The 18,716-nt window shown below is 39.5% G+C and overlaps 2 protein-coding genes across 2 annotated transcripts; both read left to right on the forward strand.

The window, feature by feature from the left end:
- The first annotated feature begins 5,795 nt into the window (after window positions 1-5,795).
- Window positions 5,796-6,704, forward strand: LOC117909080. The gene is made up of 2 exons (XM_034822981.1): window positions 5,796-6,295; window positions 6,410-6,704. The coding sequence occupies exons 1-2, from the start codon at window positions 5,796-5,798 to the stop codon at window positions 6,702-6,704; spliced, it is 795 nt and encodes a 264-aa protein (XP_034678872.1).
- Window positions 6,705-6,866: 162 nt separating this feature from the next.
- Window positions 6,867-9,731, forward strand: LOC117909081. The gene is made up of 5 exons (XM_034822982.1): window positions 6,867-7,256; window positions 7,317-7,531; window positions 7,649-8,867; window positions 8,937-9,071; window positions 9,153-9,731. The coding sequence occupies exons 1-5, from the start codon at window positions 6,867-6,869 to the stop codon at window positions 9,729-9,731; spliced, it is 2,538 nt and encodes an 845-aa protein (XP_034678873.1).
- Window positions 9,732-18,716: the final 8,985 nt, after the last annotated feature.

Genomic DNA, 18,716 nt, shown 5'->3' on the forward strand with positions numbered 1-18,716 from the left:
TAAAAAAGAATGTTATTTTCAATGAAACTCTATTTGTGATGTTTTCTCATATTTGATTTTCTTTGTGTACACTTTTATTCATTTATTGAGAAATATCATTAATGTTTAAACCTAGAATAAACATAAGGTTTATTCATTAAGCCATATGGGCTAATGTTTAAAAGACATGATGCATTGTGATACATGGAATATAATACTCGATTTTAGAGGACCTATCGCTATGATTCATGTGTTTTGTTTCTTGCTATGATGAATTATGGAATATATGGACCAAGTGGGAGAATGTTGGGATTTTATTTCTCCTGGATCTTCGGTAATAAACCGAAGACGTGATTAGGAATGTGGTCTACATCATTCCATCAATTTAGGAACGAGGATTCATGCTCGGAACCACGTTCGCATCACTACCCCATGTTCTGTGCACGCTCCAAGTAGACTCGGTGATGGAGAGTCTTTAAAAAGGGGCAGAACACAAATGGGTAAGGTTCCCTAAACCTGCAATCTCTTTCAGTTTTTCAAAAACACCATTTAAGTGGAGGTTGAGAAAGGTTTAGAAGCACCTGAAACCTGAGAATTGAAAAACCATTTTAACCTGTAGAATGACAATGGCGGGAGGTACATTTTCGATTTGTTTATAATTCCGCTTATGATCTAATTGCTATTTAATGATTGTTATAGTATGTTTGGATTATTTTTGTCCATCGTGCACCTCTTTCAAAACAACATCAAGAATTTCCTTAACACAATTTGACTTGTTTTCCATTAATGTGGCAGCATAGGTCCTTAAACCTTTTTTCAATCCCTTCTCCACTTGAATAGTAAGAAGCCTACTCTTTTTAGATGACTTAGCCCTCTTTGGCACCTTACTTAATCATTGCACAAAGCAATGTTGAGTTTCATCCATGGAAAATCAACTCATTCAAGTATGACAACACCATCACTTTTGCCTTCACAAAGAATCCATTACCCATAATTAGGTCAAAGTCATCTAAAGGGGTATTAAGTAGATTAACCGCATCTTTCCATCTGCCCATCTAAATAGCCATATCTTTAGCCAGGCATTGTGTTTCTTGTGCTTTGCTCTTCATAGCCTTCAACTTACTGCTATCTTTGCACAGTTTTAGATCTGACCTTATTGCTTCTCTAGGCGAAACAAAATTGTGGGTTACCCCACTATCCACTAAGGTCACCACTTTTTGACCACCCATCTCGATCTCCATATGCATCAATCTCTTATAGGTTTGCTCTGGCCGAATTTCATTTCGCAATTGAAGATGGTTCATTCATAGAGTGACTTTCAACTCACTGTCGTCACTTCCCTTTCCTACCACCAAGGCATTTAGTTTTTCCCTTTTGGGACAATATTTGGCCTAGTATGGACTATTACAAATGAAACAACCCACTACCTTTGGTTGTTTGCACTATAGTGGACTTCTCTGCCACCTGGGCTGGAACCGTCTTAATCTTATTTCCCTTCTTGCCCTCATTCTTCTTAGAGGCTTTGGATCCCCCTTGTTTGCCTTGTCTATGTTGCTACTGCTACAACCCCTTCATTTTCTAACTCATAGAAGACGAAGCATCCAATTGCTAATCGACTAGGCAATCTATTGTCGCAATGGCTACAGGTAGGTCCTATACTCCTTAGCGCCTCAACTCCATTTGGGCCCATCCTTGCAGCCCGAACTTGAAGTCGAACACCTAATTGACTTTTGGCATGTCCTTGATGTCGAGTAAAAAATTTCTTGTTCAATTTTTTGAGTAAAAAATTTCTTAAATATCAGTGTTTCGCATGCAACATATTTAAAATCAATATCTTTTACTTTAACTTTCCTCCAATATCTCATGCCAAGGATCTAAACCATAGTTGGGATTGAAATTTTGTTAAATGAAATTATAGGCTCACTTATTGCTTCCACTCTAAATTTAAATTAACAGTCCTAAATGATGGCTTTAATTCATGTAAAACATATAACATCCCAAATTGAAATTAAGAGTTTGTTTAATCATATGATTTAAAAATAATTTTTTATTTTTAAAAACAAAAAATTGTTTTTAAAAATTCCTAACATCATTTTATTGTTATTCTCTTTTGGAAATAATTTTTAAAAACAAAGTGAAATAAAAAACACTTTTAAGAGAATAGGTAAAAGTTGTTTTCACTATTTAAAAAAATAAAAACATAGAAAAATTTTAAAAATAAATAAAATTGAACATTATATGATTCATTTTCTTTCTCCACGATCTAATGCAGATATCAAAAAATTTTAAATATGATTTTTCCTTAAATCACATGTATTTTTCTGAACTTCTTTTAATTTTTTTTAAATTTTTTATCAAGTAAATAAATTTTAAATCAAATTGTATTTAATATATAAATTTTATTGATTTTAAAAAATAAATTTAAACTAGAAAATCAATTTAATTAATATTAAAAAGTCATGGAATTCAAGAACATTAGTAAGTAATAGATCAAAATTTATTTCAAATGTTGAGTTAGTTTTTTTTCATATATATATTATTCCAAATTAGGTAATACTTAATATATTAGATTTATTAACGAGTCTAGTAATTTTTAAAAATAATTTAAAACCCAAATAATAAACTAATTAATACTAAAAATTTATTGATAAAATTGGTTTAAAACGACTTTATTGTTATTTTTTTATATAGAATTATTATTATTTTTACTAGGGAAATGAACTCTAATTTATACAATACTTAATTCATTTGATTAATTAATGAGTGTAATAATTTTTTAAAATAACTTAAAACTCAAATAATGAATTATTCAATACCAAAAATTCATAGGTAAAAATTGGTCTAAAATAACTATTATTTCTCTTTTATGTAGAATCATTATTTTTTAAGTTTTTTTAATAAGACTTAATGTGTTAGATTTATTAACAAGTTTAATTATTTTTAAATATAATTTGAAACTCAAATAAAATATTCATTAATATAAGAAATCTATGAATAAAAATTTGTTCATAATGACTCTAATATTTTTTTTTGCACATAATTATATTTTTATAAACTTTTTTACTATAAAAATGAACTTTAAATTAAGCGATACTTTGTATTAAATTTATTAATGAGTTTAATAATTTTTAAAAATAATTTGGAACTCAAAAAATAGATTTAATCATTAAAAAAAAAAATCAAAACTGATATAGTATGAGTCATTACTTTATTGTTTCTCCTATATGTACAAATATATTTTTAAATAAACTTAATTCACTATTCATTTTAAATAACATATTATTAAAAATCATTATTTATTTTTAACAAAAAAAAAAAAAGAAGATGTTAATATCCTTATGTTTCTAACATATACTAAAATAGTATTTATATATATATATATATATATATATATATATATATATATATATATATAATTTATCATTTTATTATAATATTATTATTCATATTTTACTAAAAATTATCTATTTATTTTTAATATATTTATAATTACAAAACTATTTTCATTTTTAATAAGACTTGAATTAAATTAAATTTATATTATAAAAATTAAATTTGTAATATTTTTACAAAGCCAAAAAAAAAAAAAAATTGTTTTTACAAACAACTTGTTCAAATAAGTTTTTAATTTTTAATTTTTAAAAATGACTTGTCAAACTCTTTTATTTTTATAAAATATTAAAAAACAGTTTTTTGTTTTTTTTTTAATTTAAAAATAATTTTTAAAAACAATTATTAGAAAACATCAACAAACGACTACTAACTTTCTCTACTTCTTCATCCAAAATCGAAACTAGTAACTTATATACGCTTGGAGCAAATAGCAATGCACTGTAAACATGAAAAAATGGGCAGAGCACGTGATAAAAGGGTATATGAGAGCACATGATAAACAAGTAGAGGTGGTTGAGGCATGCACACAAGGTATGGGATTGCTACATCTTTTATATATATATATACTTGGCCCAAGAATTTGGATTCCAATATATATATATATATATATATAGCTTTTGTTTACTGGTAATCTTTTCACATATTTCATCATTTTAAAAGGATTCAGACCCATTCTATACCAGATTACCAGACGTAGGAAAGGAATAAGTAGGAAAAGACTAAATGAAAAAGAAAAATCTATACCCAACTCTGCATCTAGACCAGGTACAAATCATTAAATACATCCACGACATCCATCTTTTTTTTTTCTTTTAATAAAGAATATATAAAATTATCAAAATAGCCTTTTTTTCTTTTTTTTTTCTTCATTAATTTTCTTTTTTCTGATACGAAAAAAAGGAAAAAAAAAACTACTAGGCGGAGATGGCGGCCATACCCTATTCCACCGTTCTCCACAAATCGTATGAAAAAAATAAATAAAAGACAAATTACAAGCCCTAAAATTGCAGATCTAGTAATTTTTCTTTTATTTATTTTTTCATACGATTTTGTAGGGAACCCCCCAGACGTCCATGTGACACACCAGCTCTATCTGGGTTCCCCCTTGCAGGGAACCCCCCATGCGACACGTGGCGCGCCAGCTCTATCCGGGTCCCCCCATGGGGGCACACAACACTCTCAAATATTATACCCGGACGGTGCTCTATTTTATCCGGATATATTATCCGGATCATTGGCCGTAAAACGCAAGCCATGCTAAGTCACCTCAGACTCACAACCCGCATTCCGCCGCCTGCAGAGCGAAAGGACAGGAGTGATAGCAAGTCACCTCCCACGATTTCTGACAGCCGCCTGCAGAATGATGGTGATTCTGCCATCACCTCATGGACATCATGACAAACCAAAAAGTCTTCCCACCATTAAAGAGGAGAGCAGAACTTCTGACACTATAAAAAGGGTCTTCACGCAAAGAGGAAGGTAAGCTATCTGACTCAGGAAAAGGGTAGCATATTGATCTTTTGAGCTATGGTTAACAAAACCATCGGAGGGTGTGTCTGGACATCTTTTGCAAGATCGACTGAGCCAGAAATCATCCTTGGTTGAGAGCGCGCGTCCAATTGGCAGCAGTAAGGATCTCTGGGACGCGAGGCATCAACATTGGCGCCGTCTGTGAGAATCTCTTTGTTTAGTAGACAGCGAAGATGTCCACACCTTCCAGGAGCCGTTTGTCGGCTAGAGGAGACGAAGGCTATTTCGAATGGCATGAAGCCATGGAAAGACGATAGTTGGAGAGCAAGCGACAAATGCAGGCTCTCATCCAGGAAACAACAAGACTAAGAGAATAAAACGTTGTGTTACGCATACAGGCTTCGTCCTCGGGGCCTTCTCATGGTCAACGCTCAAGAGGCCAAGGGGCAAACTCGAGGCCTGATCCAGAATCCATATATCCCGGGACTGCGGGGGTTGTCCCTGAGGTACGCAATAATCGATCTCAAGAACGGCCCACGCCCATGCACCAAGCTCCCCAAGATGAAAGCTCAGACTCTATCCGTCTCTCATCCAAGAGACAACGCGATAAAAGACCCCAGTTGTAGGATGTGATGCGCGCAAGGCTAGGCCCACAAGAGCCTGAAAAGACAAGGCCGCCAGTGGCCACAACCTGGGAAACGTACCCTGACCTCCTGGTCGCACCCGTTGTATAGAACATCCTCTCGCACCAAGCGGTACGACAAGCCAGAAGAAACTCTTCAAACGAGCCACCCACTGGCTCCATTAGCAAAAAGCTGGATGACATGCTCTCCATGCCTTTTTGCTCCCATATTATTCATTACGACCCCCCAAGGGGATTCCTCGTGCCAAAATTTTCCACGTATGATGGGTCTAGCGACCCCTTCGACCATATTATGCATTATCGACAGCTTATGACTCTCGACATAGGAAACGACACGTTGCTATGCAAGGTATTCCCCACCAGCCTACAAGGTCAGACTCTCTCATGGTTTTGCCGATTACCCCCGAACTTTGTCGATAACTTTAGGGACCTATCAGAAGCTTTTGTGGGGCAATACCTATGCTCTGTTCGGTATAAACAGAACATTAGCACCCTGCAAAACATAAAAATGCAAGAGAATGAATCTTTAAGAGAATTTGTGAAACGGTTTGGTCAAGCTGTGTTACAAGTAGAGGCTTACAGCATGGATGCTGTCATTCAGATCTTCAAACGAAGCATATGCCCAGGCACTCCATTCTTTGAATCACTCGCTAAAAAGCCTCCCACGACAATGAATGACTTGTTCCGACGCACGAGCAAATACTCAATGCTAGAAAATGATGTGCGTGCGGCCACCCATCAAATTTTGGTTGCCGGACAGACATCCAGAAGCAATACGGAAAGGAGTTCCAAACTTCCGGATTGGCCAAGGTCGTCCGGTTGAAGGCAGGAAGAGCAAAGTCGCCCAGAATTGCCACCACTCACACCCATTTTCGTGTCATATGAAAAGCTCCTCCTTATGATCCAAGACCTGTTCGACTTCAGGTGGCCCGACCCCCTCAGAACGGACCCAGCCAAGAAAGATCATAGCAAGAAGTGTGTCTACCATAAAGAGTATGGTCACACTATGGAGAGGTGCAGGAGTCTCCATTATTTAGTGGAAAGGCTCTTAAAAGCGGGACATTTGAAGCAATACTTCCACTCAGATGCCAGAGTTAGAGATACCCCCCGAAATCGCGACTCTGGGACCCCCAGGACCCCAATCGCCCCCAAAGCCATCATCAACTACATTCACAGAGGACCACTAGATGAGGAGTACAACTCCAAACGAAAGAGGTAGAAGTTGTTGAGGGCGGCATCAGTACGCGAGTGCGTCAATACCATCCGACCCGAAGTAACTGACGAAAGTGCCCAACCAATAGATGAGACAATCGTTTTTCCTCCAGTAGATCCCACACGAATATTACAACCGCACCGTGACGCCCTCATCCTATCCCTGGTGATGAGAGACTTTGATGTAAGACGGATCCTAATCGACCCAGGTAGCTCGACCGATCTTTTGCAGGCATCAGTAGTTAATCAAATGGGTCTCGAACTATCCGGCTTAGAAAATCCCGGGCGGATCTTGTCGGGATTTAATGGCACAGCAACCACCTCCCTTGGAGACATTGTGCTGCCAGTCCAAGCGGGCCCAGTCACTCTTAACATACAATTTTCAGTGGTAAGAGACTTGTCCCCCTTCAACGTCATCTTAGGACGCATGTGGCTGCACTATATGAAAGTCATCCCTTCCACGTACCATCAGATGGTGAGCTTTCTTACTAAAGATGGACAAATCAATCTATACGGCAACCAGTTGGCCGCCCGCCAGTGCTATCAGATAGCGCGAGAAGTTGGGACCAGCAAGGGCGATGAGCTCCTACCTGAACCCACTAGTGCACCTGACTAATAGCAATTACTGAATCCGGCGAACAAAGATCCCCCGACAGCGGATCTCTTGCGGACAATCCAGATTTCTGAAGAAAGTACTCACCTCACACATATCAAATCCCTCTTGACACCCGAAGAGGCACAAGACATCCACGACGCCCTCCGACAAAGTCACGACGTCTTTGCATGGGCGCATTCCAACATGAAGAGAATCCACCCTTCAGTCGCCTCTCATAGGCTTAACGTCTTGCCAACAGCAAGACCTGTCCGATAGAAGGTTAGGCGTTTTCACCCAGACAAACAAAAAATTATCCGGGATGAGATTGACAAATTGTTGGAAGCTGGATTTATTAGAGAAGTGGAGTATCCAGACTGGTTAGCAAATGTAGTAGTGGTCCCCAAAAATGAAGGCAAATGGCGAGTGTGCGTCGATTACACCAACCTCAACAATGCGTGCCCAAAAGATAGTTTCTCTCTGCCGCGGATAGACCAGATTGTAGACTCCACCGCCGGACAGGGAATGCTCTCCTTCTTGGACACCTTCTCCGGATACCACCAAATCCCCATGGCTCCGGTCGACGAAGAAAAGACAACCTTTATAATGCCGTATGGGCTTTATTGTTATAAAGTCATGCCATTTGAACTCAAAAATGTTGGTGCCACCTATCAGACACTGATGACGAAAATCTTCAAACCTCTAGTTGGCCGCATAGTGGAGGTGTACATTGATGATATCGTGGTTAAGAGCAAAACCCGAGGTGAACATGCCCTTCACTTGCAAGAAGTCTTCCACCTCCTAAGGAAGTACGGTATGAAGCTGAATCCATCTAAATACGCTTTTAGCATAAGTGCTGGGAAGTTCCTGGGATTCATGGTCAGCCAAACAGGGATAGAGATCAACCCGGATCAAGTTAAGGCAGTCATGGAAACACCACCCCCTAGGAGCAAAAAGGAATTACAACGCCTCACAGGCAAGCTTGTCGCACTAGGACGCTTCATAGCCTGGTTCACTGATGAATTGCGACCCTTCTTCTTGGCGATACGAAAAGTCGGCACGACTGGATGGACGGACAGCTGCCAAAGCGCTTTCGAAAAAATCAAACACTACCTCACGCAACCACCCATTCTAAGCAACCCCCTCTCTGGAGAAAAATTGTATATGTATCTAGCTGTGTCAGAGTGGGCAATTAGCGTTGTTCTATTCCGCTGCCCCTCGCACAGGGAGCAGAAACCTATTTATTATGTTAGCAAGGCATTGGCTGATGTAGAAACAAAGTACTCAAAGATGGAGCAAACGACTTTAGCCCTTCGAAGTGCCGCCCAAAAACTCCGCCCTTACTTCCAAGCCCACCCGGTGGTCGTACTGATTGACCAGCCCCTTCGCAACATCCTGCACAAGCCGGACCTGACCGGAAGAATGCTTCAATGGGCCATAGAGTTGAACGAGTATGGAATTGAATATCAACAGAGATTGTCCATGAAAGAGCAGGTAATGGCTGACTTTGTGGTAGAATACCCCCAAAAGCCTGCTCAACACAAAGAACCACGCGAAGAAGAGTGGTGGACCATGCGGGTTGATGGAGCCTCTCGGTCATCAGGATCCTGAGTAGGGCTTCTGTTGCAATCCCCAACGGGGGAATAGCTGGAGCAAGCTATCCGACTGGGATTCCCCGCGTCTAACAATGAAGCAGAATACGAAGTCATCCTATCCGAATTAGATCTTGCACTGGCCCTATCTGTCTCCAAGCTCCGAATCTACAGTGATTCCCAACTCGTGGTAAGACACGTTCAGGAGGAATACGGAGCCAAGGATGAGTGCATGGCGTGATATCTGACTAAAGTAAGAGACACCCTACAGCGGTTCGCCGAATGGACAGTAAAAAAAATTCCACGAACTGATAACGTACGTGCCGACACCCTGATAGCTGCTTCCTTCCCCATCAAAGAAGCCATATTATTGCCCATACACGTGCAAATTGGTCCTTCCATCACAGAAGCCTCCACTTGCAATACTATTGAGGCGAGCCAAGGAGACGACCAAGAATGGACGGAAGTCATAACAAGGTATCTCCGGATAGGCACTCTACCCGAAGAGCCCAAGCAGGCACATAAGATCCGGGTACAAGCTGCCCGTTTCACCCTAATCGGGGGGCACCTTTACAAGCGATCCTTCACAGGCCCCTACCTCAAGTGCCTAGACCACTCGGAAGCCCTGTATGTATTAGCTGAGTTACACGAGGATGTGTGTGGCAATCATTCTAAAGGTCGATCTCTAGCTCATCGGGCCCACTCACAAGGATATTATTGGCCTAGGATGAAGAAAGATACGGTGACTTATGTCAAGAAGTGTGACAAATCCCAGAGGCATGCCCCCATACCGCATGCGCCATCTGAGACATTGAAACCAATCTCTAGCCCCTGGCCCTTCGCGCAATGAGGGATGGACATAGTAGGACCTCTACCAACCGCAGTTGCTTAGAAGAAATTCATACTCGTCGCCACATATTACTTCAGTAAATGGGTAGAAGCTGAAGCATACGCTAGCATCAAGGACAAAGACGTCACCAAGTTCGTGTGGAAGAACATCATCTGCCGCTTTGGAATCCCTCAAACCATTATAGCTGATAACGGCCCGCAGTTTGACAACATCACTTTCCGGAATTTCTGCTCGGAACTCAACATCCAGAATTTGTACTCCACACCACGTTATCCTCAAAGCAATGGATAAGCAGAGGCAACAAACAAAACCCTGGTAACTGCCTTAAAGGAAAGGCTCGAGCAAGCCAAAGGGAATTAGGTAGATGAGCTACCCGATGTCCTATGGGCCTATCGAACCACACTCGGGCGGCCGACAGGAAACACTCCCTTCGCCCTCGTATATGGTATGGATGCAGTCATCCCTACAGAAATAGGCCTACCCACTATCCAGACTAAGGCAGGACGGCAGGATGATGCAAATATGGAACTAGGAAGGAATCTGGACTGGGCGGACAAGGTGAGAGAGAGTGCATCCATTCGAATGGCCGACTACCAACAAAGGGCGACCGCTCACTATAACCGCAAGGTGCGACCCAGGGGCTTCAAAATTGGAACGCTGATCCTCAGAAAGGTTTTCGAAAACACCGCTGAAATGGGAGCCAGAAAATTCCAAGAGAATTAGGAGGGCCGTTACATTGTGTCCAAGACAAGTGAAAGCAGAGCCTATCATCTACAGAAGCTAGACGGAACCCCGCTGCTCCGTCCATGGAATGTATCCAATCCTAGGCAGTATTATCAATGAAAAGAAATGAGGAGTAAGAAAAAATAGGAGAAATGTAATGTATTCATAAATAAGTAAAAAGTGTCTTTACAAGAATAGCTGCCCCATATGCAGTAAAACAAAGAAGAAAATTATAAAGTCCGCACAGAAGGGAGTCTCAGCAGGACGAACCCCCAGGTGCCGGATCCTCCTCATCAGAAGGAAGAGAAGAAATATCATGCATAATTCCGTTTTTCTTCATACAACAACGGTAGCCGAAGAAGTACATCTCATCTGCCTGCCGCTGGTATTCCTCCTCCATCTCCTTCTTCTGAGCGGCGAACCCAACCTCCATCTCCTCTTTTTGAGCCGCCAGATTCGCCCGCAAATCCTCTGACTCCTTCTTCTAGGCGGCAAGGCTAGCCCGGAGTTCATCCACTTCTCTCTTTAGCTGGAGATTCTCCTGCCCCGCTTCAGTGACTTGACCCTCCAAAACTTCCTTTTCTTTTCTCAACATGTCCGCCTCAGCCCAGGTAGCCCACTTCTTCTCTTCGACCTAGCTCAGTTGCTCCGTCCCATCCGCCATAGCTTTCCGGACGGCAGCCAATTCGACCTCCACCTTCTCCAACCAGGCGCGTAGCTCCTCAATGCCACTCGGATGTTAGGAGATAAAAGCACGCATGGCCTCCGCCACTTCCAACCGCTTGAAAAGCTGCTCCCGGGTGCGCATCATATAGCGGATGCCGGCTACAACCTGGGCAAAGCAACAACAAAACAAAAGATAGTGTTATACGAAGAAGTAGAAAATGCTAAGGAAGAAGAGAAAAACAGCAAATGAGTAACTATCACTTCTATAGTCTCAGGGATCGTCCATTCTTGTAGGTGTTGTATGCAAGACACGGTCGACTCAGGAGTGCCAAAAGGAAGTCGCGCCTTGACAAAGGCAGGAGGGTCACCACCCATGTTCACGGAAACATGTTTGGTCAGCGGGAAGAAGTCTAACATCCTCGTGGAAGGCGCATCTGCATCCGTGAAGCATGATACCCCCTTTAGCATCTCCATCAGTTCCTCCCAGCTTGGAGGAACTACGGCAGCAAGACTGCTCTTTTCATCCGGAACCTCTTCATCGTTCGACGCATCCGAAACCCCCTCTGACCCATAGGTCTCCACTGCAGCTGGGGCATCGCCGAAGGCAGTCGTATCTGATTGAGCAGCAGCCGTTGAGCTAGGCCCTGGAGCGTCGGCCTGAACCGTTGCCGCCGCGCTGGACCCTACAGCCTCTTGCTGAGCCGCAGCAGCTGCGCTAGTGCCCACCTCTTCCGGGCGGGTCGCAGCTGACAGCGGAACCTCTGGAGTCGGATCCTCCCCACCTCGCTTTGGGCGAACTCTCTTAGCTGATGGAGGCTCAAGGTCGATGGGATCATACAGCCGGTTGCGGTGCCTTCGTAAGAGCCCGGCTCCGAGGTCGTTCATATCTCTCATTTCCTCCGGCTCATGCACGACCCTCAGGCCAACAAACTCCGGCTGAGGCTGGGAGGGACTAGGCCCTGGGCAGAAGGTTTCAAGCTGGGGGAACTGAAGGTGGCCTCAGGCTCCTCAGGCTCCGGAATAGTGTGGTCCGGCCGGCTGGGCCCGGACCTGCAAGACGTAGACGAAGGCTTAGGAGTTGGAGCCACTATCCGGAGAACCTGCGCAAGGGTCTTCTTCCTCTTCTTCTTCATTTTTGTGGCCGGGGGACGGGCTGCCGGGGAAGAGTCACGCCCCTTCTCACCAGGTGTTTTCCTTAATGTCCCTTCCTGCCTCTTCTTCTCTCGCCGATCAAGGCGCTCCTTCGCGTCAACCTCGTGAGCCCTCTCGTAAAAGGGCAAATCTTTCAACATAAAATGCTTCCCAGACACTACAAGTTTTGGCAATCGCCTAGGGAGAATGTTGGTAACGTACGACTGAGGCTCCCGGACAACTGCCAACAGGTTTCGGGCAGTGAGTAGGGTCTGATAGTGTCTTTCAGCAGCAATAATCTCGAACAACTTGTTCAAGCGATCGAAAGAGGCTTTCTCCACCTACTCGACTAGGCGACCCCTCTTGGATGTATCTGCGTTGCTCACAACCAAAGAAGTTAGCCATCTGATAACACGAAATTAAGAGTACAAGAAACGAACGCCGGACAAACTCGAAAAGCTACCCTACTCGGAAGCGCCAGTGAACGATTTGGGGAAAACGCCCTTTTCGGTTGCTCCGACAGTCCAACCCAAACACCCCTGACCAGTACATGTTCCTTGGCTTCCCCCTTGTTCGAATCTAGAAGATTAGTCACCAATTGGAGGAACGGGATATGGGCAAACAGGCTGAAGAGGTCAGTCTTCCCCTTCTTAATGGTGTAAATGAAAAAGACCTCCAGCAACGAAAGATCCAAGTTGAACAGAATGTTCAGAATGCTGCACCCCATCAGCACTCGGACTATGTTGGGATGGATATAAGTCGGAGGGATCTGGGTAAAGTGAAGAAACTCTTTAAAGAGAGACGGGAGAGAGAACTGAAACCTCGCGTTGAATTGCTCCTTAGAGAAATAGATAGCGTTGTCCACAGATTTCTCGGTGGATACGGCCTCTCTGTCCACAAGCTGAACGGAAATGCCATTCGGAATGCAGAAACATTCATAAAACTGCCCCACGTTCAGCTTGTCAACAGACTTCTCCGTGTATACCACCCCGAACGCGTTCTTTCCGTTGGGCCCGGCCGCACTGGACAAAGCTACGTCATTTTTCGCAGACATTTTAAAGCGTGGGGTCGAGACCGAACCTGCATGGCGAAATGCCAACAATAAAAAAGAAAGACCTGGCCCCACAACCCTAAGAGCAAAAACGCCCAGAAAGCCTAAAATTGCCAACATCCTGAGCCTAACCCTTGACTCTACCCCAAAGGAGGATCAGTCACCTGCAAAGGCAACAGGAGGGGCAACAGGAACCCCAACGGGCCCGAAACGAAAGCAAAACCCCCCAAAAAATCCCTAAACACCAACACTGATCCTCAATCCCAAGCAACTTACCCAATTGAAGAGACGAGTTCAATTTTATTTTTTTTTTAATTTGAGAATTTTTTTAAAAAAAAAATATTTTTATTTTCTCGTCTCTCGAAGAGATTCCCTTAAGGAATTGTTTTTTTTTTAAATAATAATTTGGGAATTTTTTAATATATATATATATATATATTTTCATGGAACTCGTCTCTAAGGGACGAGTTCCGTTGAGGAATTTTTGGGAATTTTTTTTAAAAAAAAGTATTTTTTTTTAAAAAAAAAATATTTTTTTTTAAAAAAAGTATTTTTTTTTTTAAAAAAAAATATTTTTTTTCCCATGGGAACTCGTTTGAGACGAGTTCCTTGAGGAATTGTTTTTTTTTTTTTTTAAATAATAATTTGGGAATTTTTTTAAATATATATATATATATATATTTCATGGAACTCGTCTCTTGAAGAGACGAGTTCCCTTGAGGAATTGCTTTTTTTTTTTTTTAATAATAATTTGGGAATTTAAAAAAAAATATATATATATTTTTTTTCATGGAACTTGTCTCTTGAAGAGACGACTTCCCTTGTAAATGGGGAATTTTTTTAAATACTAATTTTTTTTTTCATGGAACTCGTCTTTTGAAGAGACGATTTCCTTTTTGACTTTTGAAATTTGAAAAGATGATTTTGGTTTTAAAAAAAAATTATCCGTTCACCCTCTCTCCTCTCTCCTCTCTCCTATGTGGCAAATCCTCTCTCCTATGTGGCAAAAACTACCGTATATTTGTAACTTTTTTAAATTACCGTACTATTGAGAAAAATCCATCCAAATCATATATCAAAGCCCAAAAACCAAACCCAACACGGTAAACAATTACTGTAGAAATCAAGGAAGGAATAAATATAAATAAATAATCAATACCTCTTGAAACCTAGCAGACAAAAAGAACATCTCAAAATAGTCTATTCAAATCAACAATCCAACAACAAAAGAGGTCCAAAACACATATCCAAAGCCCAACAACCAAACCCAATACTGAAAACAATTATTGTAGAAATCAAAGAGGGAATAAATAAAAATAAATAAATAAATAAATAATCAATAACTCATTGATTCATGCCTAATTGGTGTCTCAGCTGATTCGTGTCCAGCTGGTGCTCCTTGATTGAGGGATTAATCAACAAAATTTATAACCTATTACACCATATACTAGGGTAGCAAAGACAAAACTACTATAGCATAGTGGCTCTAGGATCGTTCACTGGGATGAGTTTTCACTTCACAAATGATATTATTTCAAAGATGAATTGATGCCTTTTCATTTCAAGGTTAGCTTTAAAAGAAAACATAAAGATGTTTGAATGAAAAAGGTTTTGTTTTAAACTAACCAAAAATAGTAGTAACTAATTTTACTTACAAAAAAAAGTGTTTCTTGGAGTTTCAGATCACTAGGCTCAGATTCCTCATACAAAAAGGGAGTTTCGGTCACTTGTTTCTTTTCCTCGCATTAGAGAATTAACATATAGTTCCTTCTCCAACCGGTGTTGTACAGATGCTTTCCATTAATGGGTTCAAACACTAAATCCCTCTCACTGATGCACTTTGCAATGGCTCATACCTCTCACCTAGCACTTGCCATTCAAGGTGATCTGTAACCTTGGATTACCCGTCAAAAGCTTGCAAGAGATAACTAATGGATGTCTCCTTGGAGTCCAAAAGCTTACCAAGTGTTGGCTATTCTAGAAAATCCTACCTTCAAGTCACCTCCTAGAGGCTCGCAAGGGGTAAACTAGTGAATCTCCATGGACGGAGATCACTTGCCTTACCAAGTGTTGGCCCAGGTGATTTAAAAGCGTTTTAAGTTAACTAAAAAGATAAAAACCATTAACGGGTCACACTTTCTCTTCATTAAACACTAAAACAACAAAACTTCCAATTTATGCATGTGGAAACTTACCCGGCTTTCCTCACTCCAAGAGACAAAGAGCCTAGCCTCTCATCCTCTAAGGAAAAATCCTCAGAGTTTTATTGGCTAGAAAGAAAACTAACGAGAAAACAAGAATATATATGAAAAACAGAGCAAGTGCTCTGTTCGTTGATTCTATATATGATATATTATATGATGGATTATCCTCCTTTTACAATGGATGCAAGGGAATATATATAGAGAAGTTTTTCCAACCTTCCTAACTAAGAAATCTTATGGTTGGTGGATTACAAGGAGAAGAATGGAAATTTATACAAAAATATCTGAAGAAAATATCTAAAAAAGTCGGTGCACAACTATCGGGAAGCTTCAGGACCGTTTCGCAGGTGAAAATGAGGTCTGCGAGATTTCGCAGATGTACAAAAAGGGTTGCGAAATTACTTCGCAGCAAAAGGTTGATTCCGCAGCGCTGCGAAGTTGGCTTTCATCTTGCGGTGTTTGGCTTCCATTGCATCATGAAGCTTTAGGAGGAATTCCACAGCACTGTGCAAAAAGGCTACGAAACCATTCCGCAACAAAAGGCTGATTTCGCAACACTTTGCTGAATCCTTCCTTCAGCTTGGAGCAGTTGTCTTCCAAAGGCTATAACTTCCTCATTTCAGCTCCAAATCGTACACGGTTTGAAGCATTGGATTTTTGACTTCCTGAGCTTTGAAAATAGCATGTAGAAAATGGACTTCTGGAAGTGCTCCAAAAGTGCGAAAGAAAACTGCAGCTGTTGTCCTCTGTTTTCTTCACTCTGTTTTCTCCTCTTTGCTTCTCTCCTTGCATTCCGGATTTGCTTATGGCAAAGGACTTCAAAGCTTTGGTTCTTCATGTTTCTGAGCTCTTCATTGCTTTGCCATGGATTCCAAATAACTCTCCTCAATCTCATATTGCTTTGGTGATCAAAAAGCTATCAAAACACCAAAACTTAACACAATTTGATTAGAATCTATTGCAAGGGTCCTTAACATGTTAATTGGGTTAAAAGGCAATAACTACTACTCAAAAGTGTTTAAAAGAGTTAATTACAAGCTACAAAATAGCACTTTTTGAGTAGTAATCACTCGTAGTTGAAACCCTAGGAGAAAAACAGATTGGGCGTCAAGATGCAGTGGGCTTAGGTGCCATGGGTGTCGTGGGTTTTATGGGAAAGAAAAAAAAACAGAAGGAAAAAATAAAAATGAAAGGGAAAATGGAGAGGGGAAAGGGGTGTGGCCGTGTGGCAGTCGGAGCTGGGGAGAAACCGTGGGAGGGAAAATGGAAAAGAAGAAAAAAAGTTAGGAAAAAAAATGGAGAAAAAGAAAAGGAAAATGAAGGAGAGAGGAGGAAAGCTCTTGTGAGGTCGTGGGAGTTGGGAAGACGGGGGGAAAAATGGAATGGGAAAATTAGAGGAAAAAAATAAGAGAAAAAAAGGCAAGGAAAAGGAATGGGAGAGAAGAGAGAACAGGAGAGAGCGTGGAGGTGGGTTTTCTACTTTTCTCTGCCGTGGGAAATTTGGGGAGGAAGAAATAGGCAGGAGGTAGGGTAGGGGAGAGAGGAGATAGAAAAAGAGGAAAAAATAAATAAATAAAAACTAAAAATAAAGTATAATAATAATAATAAAAATAAATAAGATAACATAAAAAATAAAAATAAAATAATAAAAACTAAAAATTAAGAGGTGTGACTAGGCCAAAAAAATTCAAATGTAATTGGGTTTAAAATTTAAGGATAAAATTGGTCTTAAAGCTAATATAAAGTTTAAAATTTAAGGATAAAATTGAACTCAAAATTAATATAAAAATAAATTCGGAATAAATTTTGGGGTTTATAAGAATTTAATTATTTTGACTTAGTAATTAGAAGTTGTTTTATAAAATATATTTGGAATTTGTTTTAGAGTACTTTTCAAAAACACTACATTTGAAAGTGTTTTCATTAGAAACATTTTTTAAAATGTACTTGTCATTAATTCTAAAAAGTATTTTTAATATTTTTAACACTTGAATTTTTTTATTTTTTTAAATATTAAAAATGTTATTAATACTTCTCCGAATCATTATCAAACGCACTCTTAAAACCCGTTTGATAGTGATCATAGGAAGCGTTTTTAATCTTTCTAATACTTAGAAAAATTTTATCATTCAAATATAAGAAATGCTATAGATTTTTTTAAAATCACTTTCAAACATATTCTTAATTGAGGTACTTAATTTAAAAGTATTTTTAGAAAAATCATCTATTAAGTATTTTAAAAAAAAAACTTTAAAGCTATGTTTGATTTTGAAAATTTTGAGGGAAAATATGAGGGAAAGAAAAATTAAAAGGAAATATATAAAGAAAAAAATAAATAAATAAAATTAATAAATTATTTGTATATGTTTTTAAAAATTTATTTAATTTATTTTCTTAGATTATATAAAGATTAAACAATTTTAAATTATATTAATTTTAATTCTATTTGATTTTCTTTTGAATTTTTAATGGTAAAACTAAACATAACATAAATATTTTTTCTTAACATTGTTTTCCATTGATACTTTTCGAACCAAACATAAATCGAAAAAATGTTTTATATGTCATATATAGAGTATAAGCATGTGAAAATTTAAAGTTAATAAGATATTTATTTTGTACCATAACATTACCGGTGGAGCAGAGGGTTTGGTATGTTCTCGTATTTATGCTTGTAGAAAAAGATATGGTGAGGTTAAATTTGAAATGGAATTTGATAAAGAGAGCCGCTAATAAATGAAAGACAAGTGAGGAGGGAAAAGTTTAAAAAAATTATTTAAAAAAAAAAAAAAACAAACAGAAAGAAACCCTAAAAGCTAGATTCTTATTATTAATTATAATTATATTTATAGAAGGATAAATTTCAAGTACTCGCATTCAAGAGATTTCAGGTTTTCAACCAACCCATCTCTCTTAGCTCCGCTGCAGAGAGGTAGTGGCGCACGTTCTACCTTAAGAGTTCTCTTCTAAAAGGTAAAACGACGTAGTTTGTATTTTCCGGCTGTTTTTCCAAAGTGTTTTCTTCTAATTTTTGTATCTATTTCCCCTCTGTCAATCCCACATTCCCAAGAAAAAGATCAAACAATAATCCTCATTAATTGGCAAGAAAAAAAAGAGTCAACCATTGATTTCATAAAGAAAAATCAATACGGTTTAAAGGGTAAAATTGATGTTCCAGCTTTCCACTTCTCTTAGCTGCCACTCTCCCAG

Source organism: Vitis riparia, chromosome 19 (genome assembly GCF_004353265.1).
Source record: "Vitis riparia cultivar Riparia Gloire de Montpellier isolate 1030 chromosome 19, EGFV_Vit.rip_1.0, whole genome shotgun sequence".
Classification (NCBI taxonomy): Eukaryota; Viridiplantae; Streptophyta; class Magnoliopsida; order Vitales; family Vitaceae; genus Vitis; species Vitis riparia.